The 18,250-nt window shown below is 46.4% G+C and overlaps 1 protein-coding gene across 1 annotated transcript in view; it reads left to right on the top strand.

The window, feature by feature from the left end:
- The window catches only part of LOC107297780 (LIM/homeobox protein Lhx1), a 31,405-nt gene that overhangs the window by 3,547 nt on the left and 9,608 nt on the right, over window positions 1–18,250 (top strand). The window contains exon 2 of the mRNA XM_015827142.1: window positions 16,768–16,994. Within this exon, the coding sequence (XP_015682628.1) occupies window positions 16,768–16,994 (227 nt within the window). The remainder of the gene's footprint in view (window positions 1–16,767; window positions 16,995–18,250) is intronic.

Genomic DNA, 18,250 nt, shown 5'->3' with positions numbered 1-18,250 from the left:
TTTTTTTTTTCAAGAGGCGGCTGGACTTTCTTGTTTTTCTTTGAAGACGTTTCGCTTCTCATCCAAGAAGCTTCTTCGGCTCTGACTGAAGAAAAAAAGAAACTGTATTAAACAGGAAGGAGAGAGAGAGAGAGAGAGAGAGAGAGAGAGAGAGAGAAGAGGGAGAGAAGAGGGAGAGAAAAGAGAGCGAGGGAGAGAGAGAAAAGAGGGAGAGAAAAGAGGGAGAAAAGAGAGAGAGAGAAAAGAGAGAGAGAGAGAGAGAGAAGAGGGAGAGAAAAGAGAGAGAGAGGGAGAGAGAGAAAAGAGGGAGAGAAAAGAGGGAGAAAAGAGAGAGAGAGAGAGAGAGAGAGAGAGAAGAGAGAGAGAGAAAAAGAGAGAGAGAGAAAAAAAAGAGGGAGAGAAAAGAGAGAGAAAGAGAGAAAAGAGAGAAAAAAGAGGGAGAGAAAAGAGAGAGAGAGAAAAGAGAGAGATAGAAAAAAAGAGAGAGAAAAAGGGAGAGAAAAGAAAGAAAAAAGAGGGAGAGAAAAGAGAGAGAGAAAAAAAAAGAGGGAGAGAAAAAGAGAGAGAAAAAAAGGGAGAGAAAAGAGAGAGAGAGAGCGAGAGAGAAAAGAGGGAGAGAAGAGAGAGAGAGAGAGAAAAGAGGGAGAGAGAGAGAAAAAAGAGGGAGAGAAAAAGAGAGAGAGAGAAAAAAAAGAGGGAGAAAAGAGGGAGAGAGAGAGAGAGAGAGAGCGCGCTTTGTCAAAGCCGGACCCGCCGCTTCTTAAGTTTAAAGCGACCCCTTTCCTCTGCCTGCCCCCGCGGGGGCTTGAGGGGTCCTGGGTCTAGCCGGGAAGGGACCCCCGCCGAAGGAGACGCGGGGCTTCTTCCCAGCGCGCAGATCCGCGCGGCCGCGGGGTTTTTCCCCTTAGAGGAGCGCAAAGGGTCGGCGCTTAATTCGGCCTGGGCTTTGTCTCTTTCCACCGCCGTCCCCCCCCCGACCCCCCCCCCCAGCCTCGATGCGGCCCTTCGCGCAGGGGGCAGGAGACGGCCGACCTTCTCCGAGCCGATCTGAGAAATGTCTCGGTTCGGGATGGTGGTTCTCCAAAAGGCCACCGCCAGGCCCGGTGGGTGGGTTGGGGGTGCGTGGCTGGGGGTCTTCCTTGAGAAAGCAAAGGCTTGAAATCGGGGGGGACGCGGTGTGGGGGGACTGATCGGGACAGTTCGGGCAGATTGAAATGTCCCTGGTAACGTTGGAATCCGGAGCCGGGTTCTCTAGTCAGCGTCTCCGCTAAAGTGAAGGGTCTTCGCGGGTCTCTCGAGGCAAGCGGACCCATTCCGAAGAAATCATCACAATAATAGGAACAATAACACACACATTTTTCTTTCCGCTTCGCACCTGCCGCGAACCCCCCCCCCCTGCGCGCCCACCTTCATGCACCTTGGAGGGGGGACATTGGCACCCAAAAATGGCTTCCAGTGTCTCTCCCCCACATACACACACACACACACACACACACACACACACACACACACAAAGGATCCAATCCCCCTTCCCAAATTGACTACTAGGTGGCTGTTTCGCGGCTGCCACAACAGAGGCAGCCCAGACCTCCTGGCCCGCAAGTTGCGTTTAGCCACAAAACCAGCTTTTTTTTTTTTTGAGTTGATTTGTCCTGGGTAAATCCAGCCAAAGAGAGTCTATATTCCACAAACCGTGGTTTATTCCCGTGAGGGAACCCAACTTCGGCCGTGTGGCATCGGACGCCCTTGGTTAAACCGTGGCCGCCCCAGTTTCCCCAGCAGCTGCGTCCACACGACCTGCTTGACCCGCTTCCTGAATTCATTCGCTCGCTGCCTCGGACCAGAAGCGAATCCAAAGGGGGTCTTACTCAACGCTAAACCACACAAACACACAAACACACACACACAGCAGCCGTAAGCAAAATGAAAACCCGCCTTCGCGGGTGGAGGGAATGCTGGTTATTTTCATTGACTAGGTTCGGATATTGGAGGAACGGGATATCTTAGAAACCGGCCCGCCTGGATTTGGTTTTGTAAACCATGTTTAAGCAACCATCAAAGTAAGGCCAGCTTGAGTTTGCTAGCAGATTTCCTGAATTGGAACCGCCTGCTTCGCACGTGTCTGTGACTCGCTCCTAACGACCTCGGGGTCCCTGTCCGAGATAAGGCAAGAAGTGGATTCTAATCCAGACAATCTCTTTTTTTTTTCTCCCATCCCCCACCCCAATCGTGCGATCTTCTTTTGGGGAGTATTACGGGTTGGTGCCCATGTCTAGCATGTCTGCTGACTGATAAGATTTTGTTCGGCCAAAATTGGAAGAAGGGGGGAGGGGAAACGCCTTTTTCCTTTCGGAGGGGGGGGCGGGATGGGAGGAAACTTCGTGGCGCCCAACCCCACTTTGCAAAAATTGCGTGTTCCCCCCAGTGGGGGGTGGGTGGGTAAAAAAAACCCGAATTCTAATTGACGTTTTGTCGCTCTGCCTCTGAACCCCGGCGGCGAGTCCAGCAAAAGCAAAAGCAAACGGACTTAACATTTTTAACCCAGCTGAACTAAAGCGGAATTAACCCGGGTTTCCTGGATTCCCACGACGCCCCTCGTTGCGTTAATTAAGTGCGAATTTAAGGAGCGGCTGGGGTCTCAAGACAGGCGCGGCTCAAATGTCGTTTCGGGTTTGGTGGTGGAAGTTAGACCTGGCTGAAACGGGGAGTTCACGGTCGTGGGAAGGCCTGCCCTTGGCTTCGTACATTAAGGGAATCTCAATTTGACATTCCCCACCCACCCCCCACGCCGCCCGTCAAATTATTATTTCGGCACCGTCTGTGGGATGAGCTTTTTAGCCACGATGCTTCGCGAACCTGGTTTGGGTTGACTGACCGTCTCGTGTGAACCCACCTCGATAGCCTAGAACCATCTTAAAAGTGGCATTTTTTTTTTAGAAGAGGAAACGGCAGCCAAGGATGTCAGTTTGGAGAGCGAGGATGGGAGGCGAAGATGGTTTTTCCAGGGCCTCTGAAAATACCCCCCCCCTTTTTTTTTTTCGTTTTTTCTTTTTTGCAGCGAGGTGTCACAATAGAAAGCGGAGTGTACAATCCCTATCCGGTATTTTTTAGGAGGAAGTGCGGGGGGGTCTCTGGCAGCCAAAAATCAGAAGTCGTGGAGGGGGGGGGGAAGCGCCTTTGGCGACCTACCCATTTTATTCAAAAGCTGCAACTAAATAAAATGTGTTACTTTTTTTGGGGGGGGGAGAAAGGTACTCCCGGATTCCTTCTGATTTGGGGCAACCCTGTATTTGTTCTCTGGAGACCCCCCAGCCCACCCCCGGATTTTGTGTTTTTTTGTNTTCTGCTTCCCTTTTTCAAGTTTCTAGTCCGTTTTGTCCGGCTTCGCTTGGATCTCCGCGCCGTTGTCTGCTTTCGCTTCTGAAAAGCCGGGCGGGCGCGTGGCTGCTCGGGCGACGGTGCTTTACCGGAACTTCCGGGCGGGATCCTTTGGGATCGACTTGCTTTCTTTCCTTAAGACCTCGAAATATCGATCACCCCGCAGGGATAACCCAAGAAAACCCACAAGGCAAGAGATAACCCAAGAAAAACCCACAAGGCAAGAGATAACCCAAGAAAACCCACAAGGCCCCGAGATAGACCAGGTGTTTGTGTGTGTCGTTCCGACGAGACGCGGAAAATCCTGGGTCCTGGTCAGTAGGGAAAGGCCGGAGGAAGCCGGGCAATTTGCAGACTCGGACGTGGGGATGGTTAGAGGCCGTGCAGCCTATTAGATGTTGAAAGGCAGCCTTCCACGGTCCCCACCCCCCCCCTTCTCCCGTGTCCGCGTTGGGAAGCCAAGCAATTTTGTGTCCGATGAGAATTTGGAAAGGAGGCCACTAGGAAATCTACTGGCAGTGGCAGAAACAGCCTTGCAGGGAGCTGGTGGGAAGCCGCTCGCGTCCTCCGGCCTAGAGAAAAAAACACGTGTCCACCAAGTCTCCTGGAGAGCTTGACCTGACCAACAGGGCAGACCCAGTCCTCTGAAAGGGCAGAAGACCGCCCGGGTCCTCTAACGGCGCTCCTGCATCCCGCGGTCGAAGCACGTGTAAACTCCCAGCCCTCCATTATCTCCCTCCACACACACACCCTCCGACCCCCCCCCTCCCCGACCCGGCCGGGACTCTTGCAAAAGAGAAGTTGCGGGTCTCTCGGCCAGTCGTTCTGCTCCCGGCTTTCGAACGAGCGGAGCCTCGTTGCGTTCTGCCAAGCGGCGGCAGACGCGCGTCGGAACGGTCGTGGGCACCGGCCGGGCGAGCAGAAGTAGCTCGCCCGCGGGATCTGACTCACGGCGAAAAGGATGGGTGGGAGGGGGGAGAAGGGCGGGTTATCTCCGACACGAAGCCATCGCACGCATCTTGCGCTTCCTGGGGCTCGGCACGACTTTTAGCCAAAGGTGGCTTGTGTCAACCCGGCTTTTGTGACTTGGCCTGAAATGTAAAATCAGATCGGCCTGACTCGTTTAACGAGCCCGGAGTCCACAAAGCGGGAAGCCTGGGTCCATCCAGCGCAGAAACCGGGCGCTGAACGGCTCCGAGGGAACGTGTGGAAGTGGCTGCGTGGGTTGTGAAAGCGCCCGGGGGGGGGCTGCCCGTGGTCCCGATCCCCACCTTTCTCCAGGCCGCCCTGCCTTCTCCTAAGTCTTGGCTGGGCGGTGGGAACAGGCAGGGCGGCCCAGACTAAACCACGATCTCCAGGGGGTTCAGCCGGTTGGGGATCCCACTGATCCCAGAATAAACACGGATGAAGAACTTGGTTGCTTGAGATTCTCCGAGACTCGCCCGGCGGCAGGATTAATCTACGATGCTGCGCGGAGGAGGGCAAGATTGCGGTTGAAAGGAGTCTTTTAATTTGGGGAGGGGGCGCTTCTTAGGGGCACAAGGGAAAGCGAGTCAACAAATGTACGTGTGAACCGCACGGACTTTAGACAAACCGTGCCCCGCTGGTGTAGAAAAGGGACCTCTTTCTAAAAGAGCGATTTGAAGACCCCCTTCTCCCCCCCACCTCCCTCCCTTCTCCACGCTACCCCTGCAGTTAGTCCAAAGCCGGTTGAGTTCAGGTGTGAGTATTGTATCTGCCGGCTTTTAAGTAAGGCAGCTTTCAGAGTTACTGGGCTCCCCTTTAGCGCCCCACTGGGACTCCTAAAGGAGGGATTTGAAAAGGGGGTGCTGGAGGAAGTGGCTTATTTGATTTTCTGGTAGGTTAGCAAGTCAGGCACCCAGCTGATTCTGCAAAACTGGACTTGTGCCTGTGATAGTCGCTTGTGAAGCTTCTGGGCCTGATTCCTTTTCAAGGGTGTCTGCTGGCTGCCGGCAAAGATAGTCAAGATGGCAGCCATGATGGTGTATCACCCATAACGAATGGGTGGGCCTCTCCCACAGTTAGGAAACCCTGGTTTCCAGGCTTTTTCCCCTTGGTTGCTTGAGATTCTCAGAAGCGAGGATGAACCAGGATTGTCCATGAGGGAGGTGAGAGGGTCCTCAACCGTGGTTAGCAGAAACTTTCCTTTCCTAGCCACTTTGTGTTAGGGTCACTGAGATTCTCCCCCTCCCCCAGATCCCATCAGATTCAAGGCATCTTCCAAAGCCACAAAGCTCCAGGGTGATCGTAGGCCTCTTTCCTTCCAAGAGTCAATTCCATCCAAAGATGGGATCGATCAGAATCTGCTGGCAGAGGACCACATAGGTAGGATCTCCTCCAAAGCGTTTCAAAATGAAAATCTGAGTCCCCCCCCCCCCCAGCTTGGGATTCTGCAACTGGATTTTTATTTAAAGGAAAATATTTGTAGCCCAGGCTTGAAATGAGGGGTCCTTGGTCCCTTCTGAACTTGGTTGGTTTCTTGCACACATTACATTACCCAAGTAGCACTGATGAGATTATCTAGTGTGGGTAATGAAAGATCTGCAAGAAAACAACCAAGCTCAGAGGATGGATCCCTGAGTTTTTATTTGCTTATCAGATTTATTTGCTACCCATCTCATGGTTCAAGGAAACTCTGAATTCCTGCTAAGGATGGCTTCGTTGTGGTTTGCTGAATAAGCCACCATGGTCCAGAGTTCCCACGGCATCAAACTCCAGGGGTTGATCAACTAGGATAGCTGCATTCCTGGAACGAAGCAGAATCTAACAATGTAACTAGGTGAAGCTTGCCTGTTTGAAAAAGCCTTTGGTTTTGGGACTCTGGTAAATAGATGGGCCCTGTTTTAACACACACACACAAACACACACACACACACACACACAAACACACACACACACATTTCAACAAGGCTGGAGAAGGTCTTGTTGAGTCCATCTTATACCTCTGTACAATGGACTTACTCCTGTACATAGATGGTGGGACAAAGCTATATATGAAAATCTGAATAACTCTGAGTGGTTTACACTTGCTAAAGCCGAAAGAAAGAAAGAAAGAAAGAAAGAAAGAAAGAAAGAAAGAAAGAAAGAAAGAAAGAAAGAAAGAAAGAAAGAAAGAAAGAAAGAAAGTTAACAGTACAGAAAAGATTTTTAAAAAACAGCAGAAGACAAAGGGACAACACTGAGTATCTCTTGGTCTTAATGCCCAATTTCCAGTTTCTTTTTTAGAGCCAGACAGACCTGAATAGATTCTATGGAGAATTCAGGAAACTGCTGTTGTTGTTGTTGTTGTTGTTTTTGAAAGAAACTGCATTTGTTGTTCACTGACATCCTTTGTACTCTTCACTGGAGTATCTGCTTTATTAGGTCCTAAAACTGTGGCAATCCCTGATAATATTTTCATGCAACCAGTGCATTTTTTTTGGGGGGGGGTACATCTCTTGATTAAAGGCGCTATTAAGAATAGTCGCAGCAACAAAGGAAACTGTTATTCAGTATGTGTTTGCCCAAGTAAACTCCTGTAAACACCATGGGGTATAATTCTAAGTAAATATGCCCCGAACCATGTAATAAGATAATTGATGGAGAATTGTAATATATGCAGATACCTAACGTAGACCGTCTTTATTTTCCTTGATATTTTCCCAGCACCCCTGTGGAGTAAGGAATATTTAATATTTTCAGTACGGTAAACCCGGCTGCAAGGCTTAATTTATGCTGTGAATGCCTCCCACTTCTAACTCCCCTCCGATGTATGTGTGAGGTTTTGTGATTTCTGCCCTTCCATGTGTGCCCCATCGCCACTTGGGAAACCTTTGAGAATTGACGGCAATGCCCATTTTCACCCCCAACAAGGAAACCTCTTGGGGCGGGTGTTATCCCCTCCCCTCCTTCTGGAGCCGGGGTCAGGCAAATGGTTAGCTGTCAGTCATTCAGATCTGCATGGAATTTAGTTCCAGAATAATTGCCAAAGGGCTTGAAAAGCAGCTGATGAAGATCCGTGGCTAGGAAGCGATAAAAATATTTAAAATCCGCACATTGGAGGCCCTGTCCTTGTGATCGGGACACTACAGGAACATAGAAAACTGATGGCAGAAAAAGAATTAGCAGGCTAATAAGTCTGCCCTTTTGAGTTTATTTTATTTTATTTTTAAAATATTTGTTGGATGATGGGCATGTGTTTATCCCAAGCATGTTTAAATTCAGTTACTCAAGACTGACCCCCTTCCTTCCTTCCTTCCTTCCTTCCTTCCTTCCTTCCTTCCCTTCTCCCTTCTCCTTTCTTTCTTTCTTTCTTTCTTTCTTTCTTTCTTTCTTTCTTTCTTTCTTTCTTTCTTTCTTTCTGCTGGAAGTCGATTCCAAGCTCCCACTACTCTTTCTGTAAAGTCATCCTTTCTAACACGACTTTTGGACCTGTCAGTCTGAGGTTACGTCCCGTGCTCTTGATTTTCGCTTAATGTTGAAAAGGCTGCCTTTAATATATTTAAAAGTGGCAATTATGCTCCCACCCTTTGTTGTGGGTGGGTTGGTACATGGTTCAAAAAAAAAAAAGCCATTGGAAATGGGAATGTCAACATCTCTTGATTTGTACTAAGTTCCCGGCACTTATGATGTTAGGGGAAAATGCTGCTAGAAATAAGGACACTTTTAGAGGCTCCTTAAAGTCGGTTCCTGAATTTCTTCTTGGTCTCTTTCTCTAAATGTTTCCCAGTTGTGGGGAAGTTCCCATTTGGGAGAGAAGCTGCCTCGCTTAGGCTATTTTTTTTTTTTTTAGGGCTTCCCATCTCAGAATGGAAGGAAAATAAAGCACAGATTTTTCAGCAACTAGGATCAGAGTTTGGGGGTGGGGAATGGGAAGGGGAAACCCAAAGATTTTTGGGGCAGCATCTGGTTCTGGGGATCAAGCTGCTTACCTCTTGATAGAATTTGAAATCAAATCTGCACTGGTATGCATTATACAATTATTATAGGTATATTAAATTGGGGGGTAGAAACAGAAACAGATAAGGAATAAATATAGATGCTACCAAAAATGTCCGAAATGCAGAACTTGGTCTCCATGGCAAGATGGGCAGCAAATAAATTTAACAAATAAATAAATAAATTTACTGAGACTCCCTATGCTATGGCTTCTAGGGACTCAGTTGTAACCATTCATATCCTTTCTTTCTTTCTTTCTTTCTTTCTTTCTTCCTTCCTTTTCTTTCTTTCTTTCTTTTTCTTTCTTCTTTCTTTCATAAGTGAATTATGCCACCTCTTTATTTTTAATGTTCCAAGCATCCATTTAACCTGATTTTTCTCCTTCCTTCCCTTCCTTCCTTCCTTCCTTCCTCCCTCCCTCCCTCCCTCACTCACTCACTCATTTACTTACTTACTTACTTACTTACTTACTTACTTACTTACTTACTTACTTACTTACTTACTTACTTATTACATCAGAAAAAAATCTGCAGCAACTCCATTGCCTCTTTTGGCCTTGTCTTGTAACCCATCTCCATCCCCATAGATGAGATAGGAGAGAAGAGGGTTGATTTGGGAATTTGGCTCATCTGTTGAATTTATTTTGAACTCGGCTCTCAAATGGGATCTGGAAGGATATTGCTAAAGTAAAAGTTGTGAGTGTTAATGTTTAAGAATTTAATTCTAAATTCTTAATTTAATTAAGAGCAACGCTGTTAGTTTGCCATTCATTTGTGATCCTCCCCTAAAAAAATAAAATCTGGACTTCACTTCTGGTGACTCCGTGGACAAATGTTTTTCTTAGGAAGTGATGTTTTTGGGTTTTGCTTTGTTCTAGTGAACCCAACCTACAGCCTGCGAATCTCTTGGTGGTCTTCCAAGCACATCCTAGCCATGTCCATCTTTGTCTAATGTCCAGAAATCCACTAAGGTCTTCCAGGTCAGGGGTACCAGGCTGTGGATTATGGATTGGTAGGTCAGATTGGCTTTGTGGCTGAATGGACTGACGTTGCTAGGCTTCTCCAATATCTGATCATGGTCTTCTCTGGGAACCCACCACCCCTGCGCTCACAGACTTTGTAAAAAATCTGGGCTCACACAGAAAGTTTGGTGACCAAAACAGGCGCAAGGAATTCCAGTGTCTGCTCTTTTATCCAGAGACTGATGGAATGAACCATTAAATCATTCAGCCGTTCAAACTTTCAGCTGAATTATAGGGCTGCCCACCTTGCGAATGCTAACTCTGGATGGCTAATAATACCTTAAAATTATGAAAAATAAATATCAGAGGAATGAAAAAGTCAACATGCTACCTATAACACGATTCAAATAAATACAGGCCGTGCTTGACTAATGACCACAATCAAGCCCCAAACTTCCGTTGCAAAGTGAGACATTTGTGAAGTGAGTTTTGCTTCATCTTACAGCCTTTCTTGCCACCTGTTGCTAAGTGAATCGCTGCAGTTGTTAAGTTAGCAACACGGTTGTTAAGCGAATCGGGCTTCCCCCACTGACTTTGCTTGTTGGAAGGTTGCAAAAGGGGATCACGTGACACCGGGACCCTGCGACCGTCATAAATATGAGTCAGTTGCCAAGCCACCCAAATGTAAATCACGTGACTAGGGGTATGCTGCAATGGTCATAAGTGTGAAAAATGGTTATAAGTCACTTTTTCCAGTGCCGTTGTAACGGTTACTAAATGAACTGTTGTAAATTGAAGATGATCTGTAAATGGTCGCCAGGAACAAACCAGACAAGACAATAGATGATTTGTTGTGGTTGTTGTTTAGTTGCTAAGTCATGTCTGATTCTTCGCTACCCCATGGACTACAACACAGCCAGCCCCCCCCCCCCCGCATCCTCCTCTCTCCTCTCTCCTCTCTCCTCTCTCCTCTCTCCTCTCTCCTCTCTCCAGGAGTTTGCCCAAATTCACGTTTGTTGTGTTGATGATACCATCTAACCATCCCATCCTCGGCCGTCCCCTTCTTCTTCTTCCTTCCGTCTTTCTCAGCCTCAGATTCTTTTCCAAGGAGCCCTCTCTCTCTTTTCTCATTTAGTGGCTAAAGCTTCAGGATCTGTCCTTCCAAAGGACAGCCAGGATTGACTTCCATCAGGATGGAGGACATGAAATAGAAACCTCTAAACTTCTATTAAATCCTCTGCTTTTAATTTCTCTTGAGCCACAGAGGCCCCAACAGTGATTTTGAACCAGTTGATCAACTCTCAGTTCAGCCTACCTCACAGGGTTGTTTTCATTGGATAAAATCAAGAGAGAGAAAGAGAGAGAGAGAGAGAGAGAGAGAGAGAGAGTCTTGTATAATTGCTTTTTGAAAAAAAAAAGGAATTGATTCAGAGAAGCGCGCGCTGCAAAAAAAAAAGAAGAAGGGCCATAAACGCAATGAACAAATGAATAAATAAATACATCTCGCGGACACGGGGATTTTATTATCGGTAAGTAGGTAGCGCTGTGCATTTGATGAAATGTAATGGAAACTATAATTTGTATTCAGTTATGACTGCTCGGTGCTAAACCTCTAAATCGGGATGATCAAAATGCCGTGGTTGGGTTCATGTAACATGCTATATACATGCAAATAAATCCTTTCAGAGTTTAACAGGATGGCCTGCTCTAAGCCATATTCTCTCTTGGTGTTTAAAAAAAGCCCACCTCATATCACTCGGTTCTTACTGGTTAACTGATTGAAGCGTTAATTTTATGCTTTTGATTCCCCCCCCCCCTACTGTCTATTATCATTTTACTTCTTGGAGTGCTTGTTTGGATCAGAAAGAAAGAAAGAATAAAATAACAGTATATCTGGGCTTCTACTGTATATTTATTTTCTTCTCCTTTTCTTTTTTCCTTCTTACTGTCAAGGAGCTCTCAGCAAGTAGCCAGTTGGGAAGCTAAGCAGGACGGGACCTGGTTATTAGTTGGATAGGAGACCACCAAGAGATATACTGAGACTATAGGCCAGTGGTGGCGAACCTATGGCACGCATGCCAGAGGGGGTACTCAGAGCCCTCTCTGTGGGCACGCGAGCCGTCACCCCAGCCCCACCACGCCTCGCAGCCCCCTCCTCACCAGCAGCACCCCTGGGCGCAGCCCATGCAGAGCAGCGTAGCCAAGGACATTGCAGCTGAGCAGTGAGGACAAGACTCCACCCTTGCACCCCATCGCTTGTAGATGATGCTGTGGGGTGCAGGCGGAGGGCGTGGCTGCCATGGCACCGCTGGGCCACCTGGGCAATCAGCTGTGGCGGGTCATGGAGGCGGTGGGTGGCCCTGTGGGCAGACGGGGGCGGGGCGGGGGTGGTTTTTGGGCACTCGGTCTCTAAAAGGTTCGCCATCACTGCTATAGGCTAACCAGTAACCCCAACCACACCAATTACTTCCTTATTGTTGTCAGGACAACTTGATGGAATTGGACTTGAGGGAGATGTTTTTACCTTGATCTTCAGTTTCAGGAAACAGGTTTAAAGTAGATATTCTGATTTTATTGTGTCTTGACCATCTTCAGCAAGCTTTTTTCATCATAAGGATGATTAAATAATTCACTGTCTCTCAGCCCGACCCCTTGTTGTTGTGGGTAAAATAAGAAGAAGGTATGTTAAACAGTGTCGCTTGCCACCGTGAGTTACCTGTAAAAATAATAAAGGCAGGATATAAATACATAAAATAAAATAAATAAATAAATAAAATAATTCAGAGGTGACCCTTTCCTGACCGTTTGGAGGTGTATTTATGGAATACAGGCTGTCCTCGGCTTAAGATTCACTTAACAACTGTTAAGTGCAGAGATTTGCTTAATAACTGTGCCAAGGAATGTCCTAACATGGGGCAAAACAACTGTCTCACTTAGCAACAGAAATTTTGGGCTCAATTGTGGTCGTAAGTCAAGAACCACCTGTATTTCAAGGGAGGATCTAATTTCAACTCGGGGACTGCAGGGTTAGAGAAATAATATCTTGATACATAAACAAAAACAGCTCATAGAGATCAATTGATCAGATTTTATGGAGGAGAGAAAACTTCAGATCGTTCTCAGCCACCCATGAGCCCAACCTAAGTTTTGCTTTAATCTGCTTTCACACATTCCAGAAATTTGGGAAGCACTGTTTTTAAACCAGCATCTTTCTCTTGGATCTGAGAAGAAGTCCTGCCTCTTTCCTTGGTATAAAACAGGGGTCTTCAAACTTGGACCTTTTACGACTTGTGGACTTCAACTCCCAGAATTCCTCAGCCAGTCCACAAGTCATAAAAGGGCCAAGTTTGAAGACCCCTGGTATAAAACCTCATTACAAGGAAACCGTGGGGGGGTGTTTGTGTGGTCTTCTGCACATGTTCAGAAATGCATTTAGATTTACTTCCTGACAATACTGAGGTTTTATTCTTGACATTTTCGACATGTTGTATAAAGTCAGCCTCTACTTCAGTGTTTCTCAACCTTGCCAGTTTTAAGAGGGGTGGACTTCAACTCCCAGAATTCCCCAGCCAGGGATGGAGCAGTGTTGAGAAATTTATTTTTAAGTTTGGTACTAATAAGCAGGAAGCCTCTTTCTGTTCCTCTATATCGTTTTTCTGTAGCTGGTGGAGAGAAATAGTCTTCTCTTTGAGTGAATGTGCACTTAGCAATCTAATTTATTTATCTATATGGATGCTTAAAATGTTATATTGTTGTCCTGTTTCTGCTGTTTTCCCAACAAGGGCAAGAGGCACACTCTTTATTTTTTGGAAACAACCAGAAAATATCAAAAGCGTTTTGTCGTTCTCTTTTTCTCTGAAGTTTCCTTGACTCCCTGTTCCGTGCCATTGCCTTGGGATCTCCTGGAGGCGTTCATTCCATATTAACTCAGTTCATTTCAGTTTCTCTTCCTGAAATTTGGCTCAGTGCTGCCCCCTAGCCGTATTTTACCCACCCTTAAATGCCTTTTTTATGACTGTGTTCCGGCTGCTATGAGAAAGAAAAGATTATTTTTAAAAACCAGACAATTATTCCAAGTTCATGGTGGGTTTTTTTCAATGACCTCAGCTGACAATACCTACAGAAAATAGATTGTCAAAAAACAAAAAAGAGCAAATTGGCTTAAAATAATATTTACTAGTGAAATATGATGTATATGTAAAATAGTCTTTATCAGCCTTAGCATCGTTAAGATGTGTAGACTTCTTTTTAAGATGTGTCTTACGTCTCCAGTCTCTAAATATTTTTAAGCATTTTAAAGCACGCTGGCTGGGGGATTCTGGGAGCTGAAGTCCACAGAGCTTCAAGCATGCTGGCTGGGGAATTCTGGGAGCTGAAGTCCACAGACCTTCAAGCACTGTGGCTCGGGGATTCTGGGAGTTGAAGTCCACAGAGCTTCAAGCATGCTGGCTGAGGAATTCTGGGAGCTGAAGCCCACAGAGCTTCAAGCATATTGGCTGGGGGATTCTGGGAGTTGAAGTCCACAGAGCATCAAGCAAGCTGACTGGGGGATTCTGGGAGCTGAAGTTCACAGAGCTTCAAGCACGCTGGCTAGGGAATTCTGGGAGCTGAAGTTCACAGAGCTTCAAGCACTCTTGCTGGGGGATTCTGGGAGTTGAAGTCCACAGAGCTTCAAGCACTCTGGCTGGAGGATTCTGGGAGTTGAAGTCCACAGAGCTTCAAGCACTCTGGCTGGAGGATTCTGGGAATTGAAGTCCACAGAGCTTCAAGCACACTGGCTGGGGAATTCTGGGAGTTGAAGTCCATAGAGCTTTAAGCACGCTGACTTGGGAATTCTGGGAGTTGAAGTCCACAGAACTTCAAGCATGCTGACTGGGGGATTCTGGGAGTTGAAGTCCACAGAGCTTCACGCACTCTGGCTGGGGAATTCTGGGAGTTGAAGTCCACAGAACGTATAGCACGTTGACTGGTCAATTCTCAGAATTGAAGTCCAGACATTTTAAAGCTGCAGAGGTCGAAAAACACGGTGTACATTCTTCCCTCAAATTAAAACAAAAATGAAAAGGTGTCTGCCTCCTATTTGATTCCTTCATTGTAACAGAGGTGGCAGCCTTCAGATAAAGCTGAAGTAAAAGTCCCAGCATCGATAAAGGGGGTTCAAAGTTGGAACTGGCTACCTCTTTTGTAGAGGAGAAGAGAGAAAGGTTGGGTTTACACACCCTGGCGAGACACCTCAAGATGTGGTTTCCTTGATTGTTGTTCATCACAATGCGTGTTTTTCAAAGGCGTTGGATTATAACCCTCCAAATCCTTCAGTGTTGGCTAGGGGAAAAAATTGCCGGTGGGTGTAGGTGCCAAATTGATTAGGTGGAAACTAATCCAGGAGAGAAGCAACCTAGAACTAAAGAGAAATTTTCGGATAGTGAGAACAATTAATCAGTGGAACAACTTGCCACCAGAAGTTGTGGATGCTCCAACGCTTGGAGGCTTTAAAGAAGAGATTGGACAGCCATTTGTCTGAAATGGTATAGATTTTCCTGCCTGAGTAGGAGGTTGGACTAGAAGACCTCCAAGGTCCCTTCCAACTCTGTTTTTTTCTGTTAAATTGGAATTGGGAAGACTGAGGTTCGAGTTCCGCTTCAGCTACGGAAGCTCCTGAGGGACTTTGAACTAATCATTTTCTCTCAGCTCCAAAGCCCATATGAGGTTGTGGAGAAGATGTTGGTCTAGGGCAGGGGTAGGCCACCTTGGCTCTTTTATGACTTGTGGACTTCAACTCCCAGAATTCCTGAGCCAGCCATGCTGAGGGGAAAGGGAGAGGTTTCCAAGCTGAGCCATGCTGGCTCAGGAATTCTGGGAGTTGAAGTCCACGAGTCATAAAAGAGCCAAGGTTGCCTACCCCTGGTCTAGGAGCACAGAGACTTGGGTTCTAATCTTCCCTCAGCCACAGATGATCTCTCAAGGTCCTCCCTTTCTCTCAGCCAGAGAATCAGTTGTCAACGCTGCAAATACTGTATATTCTTGCTTTGACAATATGCAGAACTGTCTGGTATTTTTATAGTTAAATCAGGCAACAGTGAAAGGGGAGGAGAATAAGGAAAGCCTGGGAAAAAGAAACTGGAAGGAAGAATGACCCCAAAATAGGGGAGGGAAAAATGCCTGGAATGTATGTGCAATGGAAAAGAATCTCAGATCTAAGCATTTCCACCATGCCGTACTGACATCTCTGTAACCTTAATAAATGCTTTTAGGAAAAATATGCCTGAAAGTCCTTTTAAGTGTTTCGTTAATCAGACACATGACATCAGTTTAGTCTAGTGGGGAAGATGATGGATTAAGAGCAAAGAGACCCGGGTTTTAATCCTCCCTTAGGCACAGAGTTTCTCTGGGTGGCTTTAGGCAGGGTAGCATCCCTAGCCCAACCTATCGTGCAGGGTTGTTGTGGGGAAAAATAAGGGGGAGGGTGGTGGTCTTTCCTCTTTTGGCTCCTAAATAAAAGAGGAGGATGGAAATCCAATAAATAAATCAAAGGAGTTGACCCAACAGATGTAAGATGCACCAGGTGGGTGGATTGGCTGGTCCAATTGGGTTGGATTCACGGTTATCCCTCTTCAGTTTTTTTTTAAACCAGAAAAATGCTTCATCTGAATCACTGATCTGTTCTTCCTTCCTTCCTTCCTTCCTTCCTTCCTTCCTCCCTCCCTCCCTCCCTTCTTTCTTTCTTTCCTTCTTTCCTTCCTTCCTCTCCCTTTTCTTCCCTCCTTTTCCTCCCTTCCTTCCTTTTCCTCTTCCTCCCTTCCTCTTTTCCCTTCTTTCCTCCCTCCCTCCCTCCCTCCCTCTCCCTTTTCTTCCCTCTCTTTTCCTTCCTTTCTTTTCCTCTTCCTCCCTTCCTCTTTTTCCTTCCTTCCTTCCCTTTTAACTTCCTTTACCTTCCTCCCTCCCTCCCTTCCTTCCTTCCCCTTTATCTTCCATTCTTTTTCTTTCTTCTTCTCTTCCTTCCTTTTTCTTATTCCCTCCCTCCCTTCCTCTTTTTCCTTCCTTCCTTCCTTCCTTCCTTCCTTCCTTCCCCTTTATCTTCCATTCTTTTCCTTTCTTCTTCTCTCCCTTTTTCTTATTCCCTCCCTCCCTTCCTCTCTTTTTCCTTCCTTCCTTCCTTCCCCTTTATCTTCCATTTTTTTCTTTTCTTCTCTCCCTTCCTTTTTCTTATTCCCTCCCTCCCTTCCTCTCTTCTTCCTTCCTTCCTTCCTTCCTTCCTTCCTTCCCCTTTATCTTCCATTTTTTCCTTTCTTCTTCTCTCCCTTCCTTTTTCTTATTCCCTCCCTCTCTTCCTCTCTTTTTCCTTCCTTCCTTCCTTCCTTCCTTCCTTCCTTCCTTCCTTCCTTCCTTCCTTCCCCTTCGTCTTCCACTCTTTTCCTTCCTTCTTCTCTCCCTTCCTTTTCCTCATTCCCTCCCTCCCTCCCTCTTTCTCTCCCCCATTCCCCTCCTTCCAGGTGTTTTGGTACCAAGTGTGCTGGCTGCGCGCAGGGCATCTCTCCGAGCGATTTGGTCCGGAGGGCCAGGACCAAGGTCTTTCATTTGAACTGTTTCACTTGCATGATGTGCAACAAGCAACTGTCGACCGGCGAGGAACTTTATATCATTGATGAGAACAAATTTGTCTGCAAAGAAGATTATCTGAGCAACAGCAACTCTGCCAAAGAGAACAGTCTGCACTCAGGTGAGGCATTTTCTTGGCTGGGAAGACCTGATCCGAGCAGATTTTGCTTTGCTTGAGCCGAGAGACGGGGGTTGGCATCAAAGGCTTGGCTTCAAATGTCTCGCAGTGACAAAAAAGGAACTCAGTTTACATGCCCTGGTGTTGGTGACACCGAGCACTACTTTAGAAGAACTGACGGGGAGACTAGCTCAGGAGAAAAATATGTAGATTCCATTTTTCTACAGAGCTAAATAGAACTCCCAGAGTCAGAGGCAGTCTATCTTGGAATATGTGTGGCAGTTGTGTGGACTTATAGAGAGTTGACCGAGAGCCCAATGCTAGCATGCCTTTGGGATTTTGATTTTCTCCTTTATCCGAGAAACAAGACTTTTAATCTGTTGACACAAAGCATAGTCTTTTCCTGACACAAACCCCTGGCCTATTTATTCCAGTATTGTTTAGAGCAGTATTTCTCAACCCTGGCAACTTTAAGAAGTCTGGACTTCAACTTCCAGAATTCCCCAGCCAGCGTCACTTGAAGTCCAGACTTCTTAAAGTTGCCAAGGTTGAGATAGATAGATAGATAGATAGATAGATAGATAGATAGATAGATAGATAGATGGATGAATGGATGGATGGATGGATGGATGGATGGATGGATGGATGGATGGATGATGGATGATGGATGATAGGGATAGATGGATAGATGGATGGATGGATGGATGGATGGATAGATGATAGGGATAGAGAGATAAATAGATAGATAGATAGATAGATAGATAGATAGATAGATAGATAGATAGATAGATAGATAGATAAATAGATAAATAGATAAATAGATAAATAGATAAATAGATAGATGATGGATGGATGGATGGATGGATAGATAGATAGATAGATAGATAGATAGATAGATAGATAGATAGATAGATAGATAGATAACCTGTATTGCCATTTTTTACTGTGGGCACATTGGCACACATTAAAAATGAAGTTTTGTTGCTTGCTCTCAAAAGTGTACACATACATAACACACATTTAAACATGCTATTTGCAGCATATGTATAAACCTACACCCTTACATACAGGGCTTTTTTTCTCGGAGAAAAGGTGGCGGAACTCAAACCTGGCCACGCCCTCATCAAACCCTAGGACCGCCCCTTTAGAGAACAGGAATGCAAGTAAAATTTGGGAGGGGCTATTTCCGGTGTGGGAGGGGCTATTTCCGGTGCGGCCGGCCCGGAAAAAGGTGCCGGAACGCGGTTCCGCCGCGTTCC

This window comes from Protobothrops mucrosquamatus, unplaced genomic scaffold, assembly GCF_001527695.2.
Source record: "Protobothrops mucrosquamatus isolate PMUCROS unplaced genomic scaffold, P.Mucros_1.0 scaffold3527, whole genome shotgun sequence".
Taxonomy (NCBI): Eukaryota; Metazoa; Chordata; class Lepidosauria; order Squamata; family Viperidae; genus Protobothrops; species Protobothrops mucrosquamatus.
The sequence above is the reverse complement of the archived record's forward strand: the minus strand, read 5'-3'. Positions and strand labels throughout refer to the sequence as shown.